The 19,264-nt window shown below is 37.1% G+C and overlaps 3 protein-coding genes across 3 annotated transcripts; 2 read left to right on the plus strand and 1 right to left on the minus strand.

Annotated features, from left to right (window-relative positions):
* The first annotated feature begins 2,693 nt into the window (after window positions 1-2,693).
* LOC125244546 lies at window positions 2,694-5,700 on the plus strand. The gene is made up of 5 exons (XM_048154615.1): window positions 2,694-3,009; window positions 3,721-3,956; window positions 4,062-4,246; window positions 4,391-5,241; window positions 5,295-5,700. Exons 1-4 carry the CDS (start codon window positions 2,754-2,756, stop codon window positions 5,163-5,165), a joined length of 1,452 nt encoding a protein of 483 aa, XP_048010572.1. The 5' UTR covers window positions 2,694-2,753; the 3' UTR covers window positions 5,166-5,241; window positions 5,295-5,700.
* Window positions 5,701-6,294: 594 nt separating this feature from the next.
* On the minus strand, window positions 6,295-10,036 carry LOC125244544 (G2/M phase-specific E3 ubiquitin-protein ligase-like). The gene is made up of 8 exons (XM_048154613.1): window positions 9,907-10,036; window positions 9,649-9,819; window positions 8,862-9,556; window positions 8,439-8,749; window positions 7,861-8,039; window positions 7,363-7,535; window positions 7,061-7,275; window positions 6,295-6,657 (listed from the first exon to the last, which is right to left on the minus strand). Exons 1-8 carry the CDS (start codon window positions 10,006-10,008, stop codon window positions 6,413-6,415), a joined length of 2,091 nt encoding a protein of 696 aa, XP_048010570.1. The 5' UTR covers window positions 10,009-10,036; the 3' UTR covers window positions 6,295-6,412.
* A 486-nt stretch (window positions 10,037-10,522) lies between these two features.
* Window positions 10,523-14,934, plus strand: LOC125244550. Its single transcript, XM_048154624.1, has 4 exons — window positions 10,523-13,191; window positions 13,343-13,488; window positions 13,701-13,799; window positions 13,878-14,934. The coding sequence occupies exons 1-4, from the start codon at window positions 12,975-12,977 to the stop codon at window positions 14,037-14,039; spliced, it is 624 nt and encodes a 207-aa protein (XP_048010581.1). The 5' UTR covers window positions 10,523-12,974; the 3' UTR covers window positions 14,040-14,934.
* The last annotated feature ends 4,330 nt before the right edge of the window (window positions 14,935-19,264 follow it).

Genomic DNA, 19,264 nt, shown 5'->3' on the forward strand with positions numbered 1-19,264 from the left:
GAAATTATCCATTTAAAAAAAGTAAGTTTAAACAAAATGCAATGCATCACGCTTCTAAACAGGTGGTCTGGTTGAATCAGCTGGCACAAACTGGGGGAGGGGCCACAAATCCGTGAATAGCCTACACTACAGTTTACAAACCCGTGGGACTGGATTGCGAAAGCGTGGGCACGGTTTATAAAATTGTGGGTGGGCTACAAATTGCTAAAACTGAAGGCACGGTTTACAAATCTGAGAGCGCGGATTAGAATATCGTGGCTAGGCTTATTAATCCGTGTGGGCACGATTTGTTAAACCGATCGTGGGAACAGTTTAAAGTCCACGTGAACTGGAAGTTGCAAACGACTTTTCTCCAGTGCTGTGACGTATTTCCAAGTGAAACGGAATATTGAATAGAGGGCAGAGTTTTACTTCAGCGCTCCTCCTCTCCGTCTCTCGCTCATAGCAGACTAACGGTCGGAGGGGAGTGGTTTAAGCGATTTCAGCCCAAGCCGTCAAACTGACGTCATTAGAGAAGGGGCACTGTTGCAGAGGGGAGGAGCATTTTCAGATTTTGATTAAATATTACAAAGCCAAACAATTTTTTTGTGTGGATTGACTTGCACGGATGAATTGTTCACCACAAAACTAGCAATTTGAGCTAACAAAATAAATAAGGTCAATTTTGATTTCATGTGTACTTTAAGAATTCGTGAGTAGGCCTAGCCTACGGTTTATAAACTGAGTGGACGGATGCAAAACCGTCCACGGATTGTTTTTTTTATTTGTTTTTGTTTTTCACTTCGCGGGCTCCATATTATCTAAATGTTGCGGGTTAACGCAAATAAAATGCAGAAATCAAATTTCACATTTTTGTAGAACGAAAAAAAAAGTTGTTTAAATTATTTGATTTTCAATTAAATAAGCATTTTAGCTTATATGCTATGGGAAATAAGTTTGTATGTGAATATTTTTTTTCACCAGTCTAAAAACGAATAAAGAAGAAAGCATGTTATTTGTTTTTCCATTACAGGAAAAACGAATGGACACAAAAGTACACAGACCCAGTCAAGTATGTGGACCTCATGTAGAACATACATACCTTAAACGAATTTCACTCTGCAAGAAATTCAGAAATTAAATTTTGAAAGAAATTCAAAATATTAAATATTGTAAGATATTAGCCTATTACAATTCAAAATAATATATTTTAATGTATTTTAGATGTAATTTATTCCTGTGATGTCAAAGCTGAATTTTCAGCATCATTACTCCAGTCTTCAGTGTCACATGATCCTTCAGAAATCATTCTAATAAGATGATTGAATATTATCAGTTGAACAGTTGTGCAGCTTATTTGTTTTTGAAATTGTGATAAATTTGTCTTTCGTGATTGTACTTCTTATTATTTTTTAAAGAAAGGTAATGCTACAACTGTCACTTATAATCAATTAATGTATCAAAATTATTTTAATCTGTGTGGGTAGGCATAGGACTATATATATATATATATAACATTTCACAAGAAATTGCAACTAGTCCTACATCTATTGTCAGCAATAAAATGTTAATTTAAGTTAATTTAACCTAATCGTTGAAGGCTAACAATAGCCAAAGACCTATTACTGAACATGGCATAGCTACATCCAATGATCCTGCTATGTACAGCCAAATAATAGATTACTAGACCCATACCATATTGCTCATAGGCCTACCCTTGAGGTTTATCAAAAAATGTGAAGACTTAACGTTCGATGTTTTCGTGGTGTAACTTGGGTGGGAAAGATTGTGTAACAAAAAAGGTTTAAAGAGCAAAAATATCTGAACTTTATTTATTTTATTAGTATATTTTTTTATTGAATTTCAAAAATACAATTCAGTTCTCAAGACATTTAGCGAACAATATTTATGAACATAAGGATGGAATGATCCTCGTCTCCATCTCTGCTCATAGCAGACTAATGGTTTGAGGGGAGTGGTTAAGCGTTTTCAACCCAAGCCGTCAAACTGACGTTATCAGAAAAGGAACGCCATAGGCCTATTTCACAAAATGGCGGCCGAGAACGGAAGTAGGGAAGCGTTTCTTCCGGTCGCGCCGACGCCCGCTACGATCAGTGAAAGCGCTTCCAGAAAAATGGCGGAGACTAAAAGTAGTCAGTCTTGTAGCGTGCCTTTGTGTTGCAACTCAAAGAAGAAACAACCCTACTTGTCGTTTCACGGCTTTCCGAGCGATGAAAATGCAAAAAAGCGTTGGATTTGGGCTATACGAAGAGATGAGGGGGCGTCATTTACAGTGAGGAAGGGTAGCACTTTTGTATGGAAAGCCGTTTTAACATTTAAAAGTTAAGTTCGACTATCCGTAATTAACGTTGTAGATATCACCAACGTCTTTCTGACTAGTCGTAATTACATTTTGGATAGTCAGAATTGTCATTCGAGATATCTGTAACGTAATTGTGGCTAGTCGAAACGACAGATAGAGATATCTGTAATGCAGTTTTGACTAGGCAAAACTGAATTACAGATATCTGCAATGACGTCATTGAAAACGACATTCAACTCGTCACACATCTTAAATGACAATTGCAGATATCTGTAATTCAGTTTTGCCTAGGCAGAATGAAAGTTAACGATATCTCAAACGTCATTATGACTAGTGCAAATTATTGTGCATGACGTTGCTCTATTTTAGATATCTATAAATACGTAATTTCCCTTCCCTGGGAAGGGGATCATTTCCTTATTTCTATGAATAGAAGAAGAAAGAAGCAGTCATGGCGTTGGCTGTAATCGAAAAAAACACCAGAAAATGGCATGAAATTCAACGAGCCCTCACACAGGGGATTTGTGGAGAGATAGAACGTCGTTCTATTGAAAACTGTGAAAGAAATCTCGGAAGAATTGAGCATTTGCTATCACCAGACACAAACAATGAACTCAAAAGCAGTTTGGCTCAACTGAAAACTCTAATAGACGCAAATTTCCATGCTGGGGAAGACAGACGTTTCTCTGTCAGGCGCATTAGTTCAGGTGAGTCTGTTTATCACTGTATTCATGTATTATCATATTCATTAACGTTAAAGGGGAAATCCGGCCGTTTTAACATTTATGGTTTTCTCGGCTCACCCATAGACAGTAGAAGGGTTCACCGCGGGAGCTGTAGGAAGAAAAAAAAAACGACAAAAAATGCAGCGCAATCTCATGAAGCTCCGTGCAGGAGCTCTTCTGCCATAAACAGTATAGAAACCATAAAATGATCAGACCACCATTTACTTGCATTAAGCAACTCTGTTGTTATTTTTATAATTAGTATTAATATAATTGTTATATAATATATTGCCACACTTATGTGAATTATATTATCAGAAAACTGAACATTTGGCGTTGTCAGTCTTTTATTTGTGCTTAATGGATAAAACAACGGCGCTGCGCATTTATGTCTATACTAATTAGCAATAATTCTGACTTTATATTTATTAATGTGCTTATTTGTGCAATCATTAAATGTATTGGTCTTACACCACTGTTATGTCCACACTGGTCACAGCAATAAATACTGTATTTTTGCAATTCCACAAGTCTCTCCATTTCCAGTGTAGCCTACTGGCCTATTCATTAACAATATGCAATTTCAATGCATGTATGAGAATTGGTATGATGATATATACTATAAAATTACAAAAAATAAACAGTCCAATGCTGCTTAAACACTTAAACTTAGTTGACTTTTTCTTTTTGTAGGGAGAAGAGGCCGACCAGCCATTGATGTTACCAGAGAACACATTGAATTTCTGCTGAAGCAAGGCCATACAATTTCAAAAACTGCTGAAATACTGGGATGCTCCTCATCATTTCTGTACAAGAAGTCAAAGTTGTTGGGTATACCTGTTAGAAGTATGCTGTCTGCAATAGATGATGGTGAACTAGAACAACATGTGAGGCAACTTCAGAGCCAATATCCTAATTCTGGAAATGAGGTAATTGGAGGTCTTTATCTTTAGGCTGTATTTAATTCAGATTTGTGTGCCATTGTTTTGTGAATATCATGTCAATTTAGATCTTTTTTTACAAATCTGTTGCAGATGATAAGAGCCCTGTTGCGTGCACAGGGTGTGCTTGTTACACGGTCCAGGGTGCGTGAGATGTTGACACGGGTCAATCCTACTGCTGCTGCAAGGAGATGGAGCCAGACAGTTGCAAGACGTGTTTATCATGTACCTTACCCCAATAGCTTGTGGCACATTGATGGGAACATGCGTCTCATAAGGTTATTATTACCAGACTTGTCATTTTTTTTAATATTTTGAAAAGAACTTCAGCAAGTAAAAAAAGTTTACAGCTATATTGTTTCCAGACTACTGTCAATAGTATTATAATCTTCAAAGTAATATTTGTTTTTCAACCTTTCTAGATGGGGTTTTGTGATTCATGGTGCAATTGATGGATACTCCCGTCTGATTACTTACCTCAACTGCAGCACAGACAATCGTGCCACAACAGTCCTTTCTCAGTTTTTGAAAGCAACATGCCTCTATGCCCTACCATCAAGAGTCAGATCTGACCATGGTGGTGAAAACATCCTTGTGGCTTTATTCATGCATCTAGTTCAAGGACTTGAACACAGAGGTTTCATAACCGGACAATCAGTTCACAATCAGAGAATTGAACGCCTTTGGCGTGATGTATTTTTGCATGTGTTGCAACACTTTTATCTTATGTTCTACTCTTTAGAGGATTCAGAGGTTCTAAACCCAGATGATGATGTCCACAGACTTTCACTGCATATTGTTTATCTTCCTGAGATTCAAAAAAGACTGGAGCAGTTTAGACAGGCCTGGAACCTCCATCCGTTGCGAACAGAAAATAATCGCACACCAACTCAACTCTGGACAGAGGGCATGCTCAAAAACATTGCATCAGACAGCACAGCTGTCAACAATGTGTTTGGGGAAAATCCCTACAGCGACCAAAACATTGATGCCATCCTAGCGCAGTATGGAATTCAAACACTGCCTACACTTGATGAGGAAGAGTTCCCAGCTGTTAATGTAGAGCCACCTCAACTCATCCTCACTCAGCAACAACAGACATCTGTACACAATGCAATCCAACACCTTTCTGATCTAAAGATAAAATATCAGGCTTGCTGTACTGCAATTATCAGTATTTTGCAAACTCAGGTATAGTCTAATTCCAAGCCCAGAGATAAAAGTTTATTGGCTGCATATATTATCCAGGACTGAAAGACATTTTTAGTTTCAACAACTTTAAGTTACATTTTCTGTTAAAATAAGGTGGTATGGGTAGTGCAGCTGCAGCTGATGGCGCTAATGCCAGGTGTGCTAGATTTGGCAGTAGCTAACAACACTGTTGGTGCTGTGTTATGTTTTATTGTCTTTTTTTTTTTTTTTTGTAGTACTGTTGGCTGACAATATTCGTTTTGTTCCTTTCTACTCCCATTGTTATAATTCGTAGAAAAAGTGGAAAAGCATCCAATTAGTATGAATGAGATTTAAATGTTGAATAAAACTCGTAATGTATGAAAAACGTGAAACATCTTAAGGTTTAAATGGAATATGAATCAATAGACAAGATCTGAAAATGCATGAAAAAGAAAATTCAATATGAATGTTTGGAAAAGTGGAGAAGGATCTAACTATTTTGAATGGGATGAAAAGATGAATAAAAAAAAAGATGAATAAACTGGTAATGTATGAAAAACAGAATGTTTAATGGCTTGAATGAGAATTTTAGATTACCAGTTGAGAAGAGGTCAAAAATACCTTAACATCAATCCACTAATCAGAACAGAGACTGAGTTGTGATGGGGACAGGTTACTACGATAAGCTGTTGAGGTTGACATCCAGCAAACCAGCCAGACCTTTAGTTTGCCTTCTCTGTATTCACTGTGTATTCATCAACATGTACATAAACCAAACATATTGGCTGTAATGTGTGATTTCATCAAACTCATTGAATTATAAGCCCAATAATTCCTTACAGTTGGTTTATAAAGGATATCTAATTCATTAGATCAACCTCAGTGTCATCATAGTAACCATGAACTATAAGCCCAATATGTCTCATAAAACCTAAAGAAAATATACATTTTCAAAACAAGTAAAACATAAATTTATAACTTATTAACAAAAATAATTTAAAGCAAAAAAAAAAACTACACAAGTTCGAGTTAGCTGAAAAACTCAATATTGAATAACCGCCAAATCAAGTGAACTGTTACTCATGCAAAATGAACAGGATTACTGAATCTAATTTTTACTGAATTAATTAATTTTTTTTTTTGAAGTGCATGAGATTCTATAATTAACATCTGAACCAGTGACTTTCTTCAACAGCATTCTATTCAATAACTTCTAAGCACAAATATAGCTCAAGTGAAAACTGAATTTCCAAGTTTTACACACAGTGACATCATGCAAGACCAAAGGTTGGAGCTTGCAAAATTCCCTCCATCATGTATTGTTTGAAAGCTTCATAGGAAGAGTGCAGCGGCAGGCGGAGTACAAGAATACAAGTATTGGCTTCTGGGAATAGTCTGTTGCCCTCATGAAGGAACTGAATTTGTGGACGGTGTGGAAATCCCAGTGGAGGCATTGTTGAAGCTCCAGATGTAAACTCCAATACCTTCTCTAGGGTGACTGGACTGCATTCTCCTTCTGTAACATAAGAAATAGTAGTCTGAGAAACAGTATTCTGAGAAACAGTAATTCAGGCCCCTTAAAACACATGTTGATTTTATTTTTAGCCCATGTCGCCTAGCCCTAACCTTTTGTATGCATTACTTTGGAGCAATTTGGAAGTTGCATGCTGACATCAAGGACTTTGTGGTGAATATCAACCACAAAAGCCTCAGTAAAGTACATTTTTGGTAAAATATTACAAAACAATATGAACAAGTTTAAGGGAGCTACCCATGTTCACACAACCAGACTTCACAATGTCACTTCAACTATGGCATTATCAGCATTTATTTTCCTGCCAACCAGGACAACAAAATGACCACTAATAATTGTACTTATGAAGTCCATGTTATTATAACTTGTACAATAAATAGTATACCTTCAATATCAATTAACCAGTCACGCCAAAAGCATATTGTCATGTTTTCTCGTGCTCTCCTGTTGCTGCCTTGCGCAGAGAAGTCCACGTCAAATAAAGTGCATAGGTCCTTCGCCTGTAGTGGAATCTCCTCACTGACAAACATGTTGTAGAACACTGCCGGATTCTTCCTCAGCTCCTCCAGTAAACCAAGGGTTTTTAACCCCTCAACAAACCTATAAAAACCATGTTACAATGTGTGAATCACCCTGGGCCAATGACAGTTTCATTTTTCGGACAGATAAGACAGGTGAGGCACTTACTGGTTCAGGGCAGTCGCCAATCTTCCATTGACAAAGAAGTCTGCAGCTGACTGGACAAGGGAGTCCTTCTCCTCCAGGCTGGACACATGTCTTAAGGCACCTATAATGCTGAGACTATCTGCTGCCTCTGCAATTGCACCGTTCGCCTCTCGGACCGTTGTTGCTTCCTGTATCTAAAAAGACAGACAGGGGGAAAAAAAAAGAAAAGAAAAGAGAAAGAGATCAGTCAGTGAGTGAGTCAGTGAGGGAGTCCAAAATTGGCTTGTAAAGATACCTTCCCAATATAAATTAGATGTTTAAGCAACATAGCACTCGTGTTCATGAGAATGTTCGTGGATATGCTCACGGCTGTGGTTCGGCCGCAGCCACGAGGCCGAAGGCCGAGTGACGCAGGTAACCTGAACACGTTTGAAGCAATTCATAAATAGAAAGTTAAAAGAACATAGGGCTGTGTCACAGTACTGTACATTCAATGTATAACACCTTTCTCCTGCTTACTTTTATTAATTGTTCCCTGAAAGTATGGTCACCAACTTCATCCACCGTGGCCGGGCGTGTTGGTATCCCACAGATTTGATGGAAAAGCCTTTCGGAAAAGAAATGTGGACCGACTCCTCCATGGACCACACACACAGCAATCATTTTTGCCACCCACATGTAAAGTTTAGTCTGCAAAGCTAAAATTAAAGAAATAACAGTAAAATCTTGCTCTGCTGTAATGCTTGTTAATTTAATACCTTAAAAGGCTATGATTAATATTAGTGCTACTACAAAACTTATTGCACCTTTCAAAACATGTTTCAAAAAGGTGTTTCAGTACATTAAAGAAACGAAGAATCATGGAAAAATCCTAACCAAGAGTTAACAAATTTTAAGGCAAAATAACTAAAATAAAAATAACGATACAGACAACAAACAGGATGAAACCTGCCCAACACACAAAAAACAAACAAAATAAACAATAAATCAGACAGGAGAAATAAGGGAGCAATCATTTTTAAATGGGTTTCCGTGTATACACTTCTAGAATTCTGCCAGTTGAATGAGGACAGTCCTAAGAATTTGGGCTTCCCTACCTTGAGTATCAAGAGACAACTGTCGGTCTTTCTCATGTCCCTCAAAGATATTTGACTGGTGGACAGCCCTCATCAACAGCCTTAGGTACTCTCTTGTCGGGCCACCTTCGTCAACTGCTCCTTCACCATTGTCATCTTCATCCACAAAGACAACATCCAATTTTGCTTCAGGGTTGAAGAACCTACGCTTGAATGCCCGCACGCTACACAGTAAAACATTATCCCTGCACACATTTATTTGGTTGCTTGTCGGACAGAAGCTTCCATCAACTTTGCTGACCATTTTTTTCAATATGGTCTGTAGATCAGTCCTGCAAACAAAGAAGTTCATGCATTTTATTTTAACCACCTGATTAAATGTAACAAGATATAGAAAAAAATATATAAAATATATATAAAATCAAGTTAATGAGAAAAACACACTCATCCACATGTTCTCCAAGGTGATGTGTTGATACAGGAGACTGATTTTGTGAAACAGTCTCATCTTGTTCATCAAGAATAATGATTGGTTCTTGTGCAGATGAAGGAGAGAGTGATGGTTCATCATGAAGAGTCAGGATTTCTTGTGGTTGTGAGAATAGAGTGAGCGGTGGCTGGGTGGAGGTCTCAGACAGCAGTGAGCGGGTGGAGGGCTCAGACAGCGGTGGCTGGAAAGAGGGCACAGAGAGACTTGGCTGGGTGGAGGTCTCAGACAGCAGTGAGCGGGTGGAGGGCTCAGACAGCGGTGGCTGGAAAGAGGGCACAGAGAGACTTGGCTGGGTGGAGGTCTCAGACAGCAGTGAGCGGGTGGAGGTCTCAGACAGCAGTGAGCGGGTGGAGGGCTCAGACAGCAGTGAGCGGGTGGAGGGCTCAGACAGCAGTGGCTGGAAAGAGGGCACAGAGAGACTTGGCTGGGTGGAGGGCTCAGACAGCAGTGAGCGGGTGGAGGTCTCAGACAGCAGTGAGTGGGTGGAGGGCTCAGACAGCAGTGAGCGGGTGGAGGGCTCAGACAGCAGTGGCTGGAAAGAGGGCACAGAGAGACTTGGCTGGGTGGAGGTCTCAGACAGTGATGACTGACCATGAGATGTATGGTGTAGGGCATAAGCTCCATCATTTTGTTGATCTGAGAGAATTTCCTGAAGACAAACATGCACAATACACGAGCTTGCACAAACCAAAACACATTCCGCTTTCATTTGAGTCTGGAAATAAAATGCAACACATTTACCTGTACATCCTTATTTGAAAACCAAAGCACATATAGAGTTGAGGATGCTTTTATGCCATAATCCATTATTGACCCGGAGGAACTGCTCTCAACTGATCTTGATGATGCGGCTTCTTGCACCACAAAGATTTCACTGGCAATATCATCTTGTCCCACAAAGTCAAACAAGATCTAAAAAGATGTGAAACAGTCAAGTTTTACAACCCACTGAACCACTGAGAAGACACTTGATATTTTCTCAAGCTGAACACACATCACCTGGATTGGCTCCGACAAGCGGAATTTCCTCATATTGGTGTGTCCATTTGGATATTTAAATTTGATCAACACCCCATCTGAGGGTTCCTCACATGCAGACATTCGCCGACGTCTTGCCTCAATAGCCTGAAATGTGATCTCTCATTAAAAAAAAAAAAAAAAAAAAAAAAAAACCCTTCAGCTAGTTTATCAAACTAATTTATTATAAACAAACCTTTTGATCTGTAATTACATTTTGACTAGGCGGAATGAAAGTTACAGACATCTCAAATTTCAGATATCTCTAATCAAAATTCATTTCAAGATATCCATAACTTGACAATAGATATCTACAATTAAATTATGACTATCCCTAACTCCAGTTTGAGATATCTACAACGCCATTTTGACTAGTCGTAATTCCGGTTACAGATATCTACAACGTCATTTCGCCTAGTCAAAACTTAATTTGAGATATCTGAAAAGGAACATGTAGATATCTTGAATTGAGTTGAATTATAGATATCTTGAACTGGAGTTGTGACTAGTCAGAATCAAATTGTAGATATCTCAAACTGGAATTACAGATATCTACAATTCAGTTACAGATATCCATAATTCACATAGTGGATATCTGCAACTGAATTGTAGATATCTGTAATGATAAACCCCATACAAATGAATGGCAAAAGTGATGTCATTTGTCCTAGGAAGAATGTCTTTGTGGATATCTGAAATGACAATTATGGATAGGAAGAATGTAGTCGCGGATATCTGAAATGTTCTTTTCGACGAGGCAAAACTGAAATACAGATATCCGCAACGCATATCCAGTCTAGCTGTTAAATGTTAAAACGGCTTGCCATACTTTTGTGTGTGCTATGCACTTCAAAGAGGATGAAGTCCGCGTCCATCCAGAGTCCGGTCGTAAATACCTTACACCGCAGGCTGTGCCTTCCAGGTTTTCTTGGAACAATTGGGGAGATGTTAAATCACGCCAGACACGGACGGCAAAAAGAGGTGTCCGTGGTGAGCTGGAGGAAGCAGATGTTGACTACACACTGCTCCTGCCAGAGGCTTTCGGCTTACGCACCACAAGCTCATCCACCGGTTCAGGAGTTATCCCCTGACAAAACATTTATATATTTTTACTGGAAGATTGTAACTTTATTTGCACATTAGCCACTTTACGTTTATTTTTATTTATTACTGCTGATTTATTATTTATTACTGCTTAATTATTAACTGTTGTTAAATTAAATCTGTTTGAAGGATGAGGAGTTTTCTTTTTTTATTTTACCTGGGTGCGGGGCCTATGCCAGGACTGCTGCTTGCTTGTGCATGCAAGGGCAGCCGGAACATTCTTGGTGCCTAGCGTACTAAAATGTGTTGTCTGATACAGTAATGCAACCAGATGGTTGCACAAATTTCTTCCAGCAGCACATGAGCATGTATATGCTGTCAGTTCAGGTGGGGTGATGGTTTCAAGTGTGATCTGAAGAACGCGATAGAAAGACTTTTATTTCACATCTTTATTTAACCCTTGTGTGCTGTTCATTTAGGAAGTACATTGAACTATTTAACTGGTATAATGTGATTTTGTAACTATATTATATTTTGTAACTAAATTTTATATAATTTAACATGTAATATCAATCCTTTATTTTTTTTAGTCTACAATTGTTATGGTAGTTTTAGTTGCCTTCATTTCTTCATTTTCATGTTTTTATTAAAATAGCAACATTTTTTAAGTCGAATTCACTGTAAAGTTTGCTGCCATCTACTGGGAAAAAAACTTAAAATAACATGAATGAAATAACAAGCCATTAGATTTCACACTAACAATGACATAATTCCTGTTTATTTACTTATTTTGTGTGTACATCTATAGTAAGTATGAGCTTTTAATTTAATTTTAAATGCCCAAAACAATGCACAAGGGTTAAAATGGCCATTGCTATAATATAAAAGCTATGTTATGTTAATCGTAACTGCAGGTGGTGCTGTTATTACTAAACTATAGCTTCTTTGATAAGGACACTGAGATAAGTAATACATTAGAAACAATCTGGTTATTAGAAAACATAGCATTTATTATTAAATCCTGTGTATTTACCTCAAGCTGATGTGGTTCCTCTCGCTTTCGTAAGGACCTATAACACCTGGCCCTAATAACAATTTTCCCTGAAATAATGTTTGAGACTGAAGTGTCCAAACACACACATACACAGTTAACAAGGTTTTTATTTTATTTTTTATTAAAACCATTTTTAAATTCATCCATAAAAACAACAGTGATCTTTCTGCCATGACAACTGCCGAACATAATACATACCTTGATAATCAAAAATGAATTGCTCAAAAAAGAATTTATAACCTTTATCCAATTCCGATCGTCTTACATCTCCCTGAAAACTATCAACAAAACGGACAACATCTGCTATTCTTATTTTTGGTAAGTTAATTAATGACTGGGAAAAAACGAGCTGTTCGCGGTCCATTATGGTAATGAATGACGATCGTAGTGGGCGTCGGCGCGACCGGAAGAAACGCTTCCCTACTTCCGTTCTCGGCCGCCATTTTGTGAAATAGACCTATTCCAGATGATTCCAGACCAGAAATAACTTCTCAGATTTTGATTAAAGATTACCACGGCAAACATTTTTTGTGTGTGTGTGTGTGTACTTGTTCGGATTAATTTTTCACCACAAGATTATAACATGCGCTACAAAAATAAAATTTCATGTCGACTTTAAAAATAAAAATGTCTTACCATATTGTCATTTTCAATCCATCTGAACCTGGTTCTCCTTGGAATTATTTCTGAGTCATCTGTACCTTTTGTAAGGTCCTGCACACTTTGCCATTATTTATCTTGCAAACACCTGCATCAACAAAAATACATCTCCGAATTTTTTTTTTAAATAATTTGTAACCGTCTGTCGTGATATTTAGTCATGTGATCCGTTCGCGCACATCCGAATCTTAGCTCTTGCCTAATTAACAACACGACCTATTGTTAGCAACAAACACTGCAAAGCAAAAAGAAAATAAAATAAAGAAAAAGCGTCAGTCACAACACTTAAACGATGGCATTTGCCATTTATTATTTCAAGGACAAGAGCGTGGAAGTGGGTAAAATTGACTGGATGAGTACTGAAGACAAGCAAAATTGTTCAAAAATTATAACACAATGTCCCACACTCGAGGATGAAGATGATGGATGGATGAGTGTGAAGTGGGAAAAAGGCAGAAAAAAGAAAAATTGTCCAGCCCTTTTTCCTGCAAAGGTTTTAATGTTCGGTGGTAAGTTAACTTTAATCTTTTAATTAAGGTTTGCATCACTAATTTTAACGGATTAGACATAAGTAAACAAGCAAAAAAATATCACAGACTGTCTTTTAGGAACAGCGGAGAACCCAGTTTTTCACAATGTACACACAACTTTTTTTGACAGACAACTATAGTGATCTCTGCCAGAAAAGGGAACAGTTCATTAAGGGTGAAGACATCTGGAAACAAACACTGAGGAGGAAGACAAAGCCAAACAGTTGGTTGATGGAGGATGTAGAAGAAGAGGAGAATGAACAGCCAAAAAAAAAGGTAATTAGATGGATAAATACATCTGTATGTGAATCTAGGACAAATACAAATGTCCATTGCTATAATGAAGCAATATATTACTCTGCTTTAATTGTAACACAAACATGCATTTCTGTAAAGCTGCTTTGGAATTATATTTTGAAAATCACTATACAAATCAATTTGAATTGAATCCCTGGTATTGAACAACTTCAAATTGTCATTTTTGATAGCAAAAGTGTAAAAACACAACATGTACCCCAAAAGAGGCAGCAGACCAAATGATTGAAAACCTGAAGAAGGAGCTGATGGCAAAGCAAACTTCTTTACAGGTAAATTATTTTAAGATTTGCACATTTTAGAGGAAACCTTTTTTTCTTGTTCTTTTCTTTTTGCTCTTTGTGTTCCAGTCAGCTATCGAAAATGAGTTCTCATCAGATGAGGACATACTTGCCAGAAACTGGAGTAAGGTACAACAGCAAATGAAGGAACTTAAAAGAGAGAACAGGAGGCTAAAAGAAGACAACATTAAAGAGATACTTGATGCCATGAGAGGTAATTATATGAATTAAAAAATAATAAAAATCAGCCCTTTGAACGCAAACACACAACTTGACGTTGCAACTGTGTGTTTACATTTTGTGCTCTACAGTCATGGCTGACAGAGCAAAACTACAGAAAGTGTTGGCTCACTTTACTAAACTTAATGAAAATGCAGCTAAAAGCAATACATTTAAAAGGTAGTTGTGTGTAGGGTTAAACACCTGCAACCTCATAAAATAGTTACAAATACCACATTCTATAAATCTGAAGCATTGCAGCATGTTTGACTGCTATAGCAAAGTGACTGCTGCAACTAACAGTGTTCCTTACCAGACGTAACTCAAATTAAACCATTTTAATATTATACAAAGCACAAACAAGTGTGGTGAATGGCAATGATTTAATTAGTATTTATTTTGACGGCAAATCCGTCAGTATACATCGGGGACCTTGCCGTGCTTGTCTATGGAAGGGAAACCCTGTCTCATTCAAGCTTGACAGGAAGACAGTCAGGGGCACACAAAGATGTGGAATCAAAGCCACAGCTTGATAGCACAAAACTTGATGCTATATTTGGTGAGTGTATTTAATTTAAGGGAAATTTCATTTTTAAAATGAAATAAATTCCTACACATTTCTCATACATTTCTACTTTTCAAAATGATGTTCGACGTTGGAGGTGACAGTGATTGTGTTAAATTACTGTCACCTCCAACATGGATCAAAAAGGAACATTCCAAACATTTTGTGAAAAGTTCTAATCTATAAAAGTTTCATTTGGGATCATCAGTTTGGATTTGTGAATGTCACAAAAGAAAAAAAGAAAATAATCACACAATGGAGGAAACAAAAGAACCAAGACCCCTTTGATGATGCCCCAAAAATTATCTTATTTTATGTAAAGTTAGACATTTAAAGGTCATTTTCAGCTGTCTGTTGGTAAATATAGAAATTATTGCATTAGTTTTCAGAAACTTGAATTGCATATCACTATAGCATGTAGTTTTGACTGTTTTATTGTGTTAATTCTGGATGATGTATTTGGGAGAACATTTTTGTTGTCATATATTTGAACAATTATTGTTTGGATTTGTAGTTTCTTTAGGAACTGATATCTTGTATGACACTACCGTAAACATTGTGTTTACTGTTTTGAACTGGAGTATAAATGTGAGTGTCATTGTTATTTTAAGTTTATGTAGAATCCTATACAATAGATTTGTTTGAAATTATTGATTTATAAAGATAACTTATGTTCATAATTCTGAGTATGTGAATTTTTGTGTAGTCCACTGATAGTGTACATAAGAACTTACTTATAATTTAAAGTGCAATTAAAGGTATATTTAAAGTATAATAATTAATACCTAAATATCGTAGTGTACTTAAAGTGCAAAACTAATAAAGAATTAGTAAACTGTGATGTTAAGTCCACTTAAAGAATACTTGTAGTCTAAAACTACTAAACTAGTAGTTTACTGAGAGTACACTAAAAGAGAAAAAACAATATATAATTAGTAAACTTGTAGTATAAAACTACTAAACTAGTAGTTTACTGAGAGTACACTAAAGGAGCAAAAATAATATATAATTAGTAAACTTGTAGTATAAAACTACTAAACTAGTAGTTTACTGAGAGTACACTAAAGGAGCAAAAATATATAATTACTAGTTTAGTAGTTTCATACTACAAGTTTACTAGTTTACTGAGAGTACACTAAAGGAGCAAAAATAATATATAATTAGTAAACTTGTAGTATAAAACTACTAAACTAGTAGTTTACTGAGAGTACACTAAAAGAGCAAAAATAATATTTTATTAGTAAACTTGTAGTATAAAACTACTAAACTAGTAGTTTACTGAGAGTACACTAAAGGAGCAAAAATAATATATAATTAGTAAACTTGTAGTCTAAAACTACTAAACTAGTAGTTTACTGAGAGTACACTAAAGGAGCAAAAATAATATATAATTAGTAAACTTGTAGTCTAAAACTACTAAACTAGTAGTTTACTGAGAGTACACTAAAGGAGCAAAAACAATATATAATTAGTAAACTTGTAGTATGAAACTACTAAACTAGTAGTTTACTGAGAGTACACTAAAGGAGCAAAAACAATATATAATTAGTAAACTTGTAGTATGAAACTACTAAACTAGTAGTTTACTGAGAGTACACTAAAGGAGCAAAAATAATATATAATTAGTAAACTTGTAGTATGAAACTACTAAACTAGTAGTTTACTGAGAGTACACTAAAGGAGCAAAAACAATATATAATTAGTAAACTTGTAGTATGAAACTACTAAACTAGTAGTTTACTGAGAGTACACTAAAAGAGCAAAAATAATATATAATTAGTAAACTTGTAGTATAAAACTACTAAACTAGTAGTTTACTGAGAGTACACTAAAGGAGCAAAAATAATATATAATTAGTAAACTTGTAGTATGAAACTACTAAACTAGTAATTTACTGAGAGTACACTAAAAGAGAAAAAACAATATATAATTAGTAAACTTGTAGTATAAAACTACTAAACTAGTAGTTTACTGAGAGTACACTAAAAGAGCAAAAATAATATTTTATTAGTAAACTACAAGTATGATGGTGAGTTCACTTAAAGAAAACTTGCAGTATAAAACTACTAAACTAGTAGTTTATTCAGAGTACACTAAAAGAAAACGTGTAAGTATACTTGCAGTGTAAAACTACTAAACTAGTAGTTTACTGAGAGTATACGTCAAAGTGAACTTTCATAAACTAAAAAATTGCTACAAGTAATAAAATAATATACTACTAGTACACTCATAAGTTCACTTGCAGTACAAATGAGAAACATAATTATGAACTAGTTGTGCACTTAAAGTTTACTACTGTTACACTTATAGTACACTTAAACATATACTTTTATATACTTCAAGTGGGCCAATTTAGTCCCAAGCGGTATTAAAATAGTACACTTACAAGTTTACTACTAGTAAATATTGACATTAGTATACTTACTACATAAAGTATACTTATAAATATACTTGAACATTACTCAAGTATACTTCATAAAATTAACTTTTTTTTCGTAAGGGAATTTGAAACAGCAACCCAGAATATTTGTCACAAGCATTGATATTAAAACAATGATGACAATAATCACATAAAAAACAAAACAAAAACAAAAAAAAACTACTTAAATTCTGAACCTTTGGCAGTGAGGGGGGGTTCGTTCGAACCACCCGAACCCCCCCTGCCTACGGGCATGAGATATGTACAATCCTGCAAAAAAAAAAAGACAAGTGATTGGTGAAACTCTCACTTAGAAGCTACAATGCACGTAGTCTCAGCCTCAGACGTCACGCCCATGGACCGTTGGCTAAACATCTGATGCATATGGCACACTTAACTGGAAACACTAAAATATTCTTATATTTAAAATGTTCATTCCACTGAATTGAAACAGCCAAAACCTCAACATTTGACATACTTTGGTGACATCTGGTGACACAAGTTAAAATTGCCCCATTAAGAATATTATATAGGCAGTGTTGGGGAAAGTTACTTTTAAAAGTAACTCATTACAATATTGTGTTACTCCCCAAAAAATAACTAATTGCATTAGTTAGTTTATTTTTTCTCAGGGACGGGCACCATATGGCACCCGTGTCCAGACACCTGGAACCTCCACATGTGGTCTCTGGACTGGAGGGTTTAGTGACCTACCCTCAGCTGTAGTAGACACCATCACTTCAGCTTTCCCCTTAAGGAGGCATGTCGAGTGGAGCCTGTTCATTGAATGGTGCTCTTCTCACCAGGCAGAAGGGTTGGAATGAAAGCTGTCTCCCTCCACCCTGGAAGTGTATGTTGTCGCTATTGCCGCACATCACGACGCAGTAGAGGGTACGTTCATGGAAAAGCACATCCTGGTCATCAGATTCCTGAGAGGTACAAGGAGGTTGAACTCTCCTTGACCTTACCTTTTTCCCCTCTTGGGACATCTCTCTGGCCTTAACGGCCCAACAGAGAGCTCCCTTTGAGCCCCTGCAGTCAATTGAGAATAAGATCCTGTCTCTTAAGACAGTGCTACTGACTGCGCTCACTTCCATGAATTGGGCCTGCAAGAGCCTGCAAGCATTTTTGGTCAATGAAACATGCCTGGAGTTCGGGCTGGCCTACCCTCATGTTATCCTGAGGCCCCGGCCTGGATATGTGCCCAATGTTCCCACCACTCCTTTCAGGGACCAGACCAGGTAGTGAACTTGCAAGCACTGCCCCCGGAGGAGGCAGACCCAGCCCTAGCATCTCTGTGCCCAATGCATGCTCTATGTCTCTATGTGGACCATACACAGAGTTTCAGGGTCTCAGATCAGCTCTTTGTCTGTTATGGAGGCCAGAAGAAGGGAAAGGCTGTCTCTAAGCAGACATTGGCCCACTGGATGCCATCGTCTTGGCGTATCAGTCCCACGGGGAGCTATGCCCACTTGCTGTGAGAGCTCACTCCACTCGAAGTATTGCCTCCTCCTGGGCGTTGGCACAAGGCGCCTCTCTAGCAGACATCTGTAGAGGGTAACACTTTACAATAACAGTACATGAATAATCATGAACTAATACCTGAATTAATAGTTACTTCAACATAAACTTATGATTAGTTAAGATATGAACTAATCATGAACTAATGAAGAGTGATCCTTAACTACGACAGGATTCATGCATGAAAACAGCAGCCTTAACTATGCGTTAATTAAGCGTCAGCGTTAGTTCAGGCAGGCCTCGTAGTCAAGCTCCGCTATCAGCTGATTCTCAAATTCCAACCCCACCCATATCAGCTGATCCAATTTCTATGGACTCCATTGGCAACTCTAAAATAAGGCGCATTACTTAAACGCAGCTTCCGTCTCTCTGCCTGCTTGGCTGCTTCCACTGCACGCTGCTTGCAACCCACCTCCTCCCCAGCTCCTCCTTAAACTTGTGTATAACTTAATCAGTGTCATTCTGTTGTCATTGATGCATGCTCTGTTCTCAATAGGGGGATTTTCTGCTGCTCTCCCAGTTAAAAAATGGGAGGTTGTCCCCAGAAGCTGCTGCTGTTCCCGGTCTTGGCTTTCATGGAGCTCATGAAAGGATGGGGAATTTATAACAGAGCCATACCGCCAAATTGTAACTTTAGCAAAATATTCCAATAAAAAATTGACTAAATTTTGTCTCTTGTAATTTTTGACTTAGTGGTCCTGACTGAAATACATGTTTGATAATTAATGCATT

The sequence above is a fragment of the Megalobrama amblycephala genome, linkage group LG14 (genome assembly GCF_018812025.1).
Source record: "Megalobrama amblycephala isolate DHTTF-2021 linkage group LG14, ASM1881202v1, whole genome shotgun sequence".
In the NCBI taxonomy this organism is placed as follows: Eukaryota; Metazoa; Chordata; class Actinopteri; order Cypriniformes; family Xenocyprididae; genus Megalobrama; species Megalobrama amblycephala.

What these genes read in the sequence shown, in the direction of transcription:
- LOC125244546 (XM_048154615.1), top strand. Translation starts at nt 2,754, where the DNA reads ATGGCGTTGGCTGTAATCGAAAAAAACACCAGAAAATGGCATGAAATT. An exon ending in ATCCTAATTCTGGAAATGAG is followed by an intron (nt 3,957 to 4,061) that starts GTAATTGGAGGT and finishes AATCTGTTGCAG; the next exon opens with ATGATAAGAGCCCTGTTGCG. An exon ending in GGGAACATGCGTCTCATAAG is followed by an intron (nt 4,247 to 4,390) that starts GTTATTATTACC and finishes CAACCTTTCTAG; the next exon opens with ATGGGGTTTTGTGATTCATG.
- LOC125244544 (XM_048154613.1), bottom strand. Translation starts at nt 10,008, where the DNA reads ATGTCTGCATGTGAGGAACCCTCAGATGGGGTGTTGATCAAATTTAAA. An exon ending in TTTCAAATAAGGATGTACAG is followed by an intron (nt 9,557 to 9,648) that starts GTAAATGTGTTG and finishes GTTTGTCTTCAG; the next exon opens with GAAATTCTCTCAGATCAACA. An exon ending in TTGGCGACTGCCCTGAACCA is followed by an intron (nt 7,276 to 7,362) that starts GTAAGTGCCTCA and finishes TGGTTTTTATAG; the next exon opens with GTTTGTTGAGGGGTTAAAAA.
- LOC125244550 (XM_048154624.1), top strand. Translation starts at nt 12,975, where the DNA reads ATGGCATTTGCCATTTATTATTTCAAGGACAAGAGCGTGGAAGTGGGT. An exon ending in AAAGGTTTTAATGTTCGGTG is followed by an intron (nt 13,192 to 13,342) that starts GTAAGTTAACTT and finishes TTTTTTTGACAG; the next exon opens with ACAACTATAGTGATCTCTGC. An exon ending in ATGAACAGCCAAAAAAAAAG is followed by an intron (nt 13,489 to 13,700) that starts GTAATTAGATGG and finishes CATTTTTGATAG; the next exon opens with CAAAAGTGTAAAAACACAAC.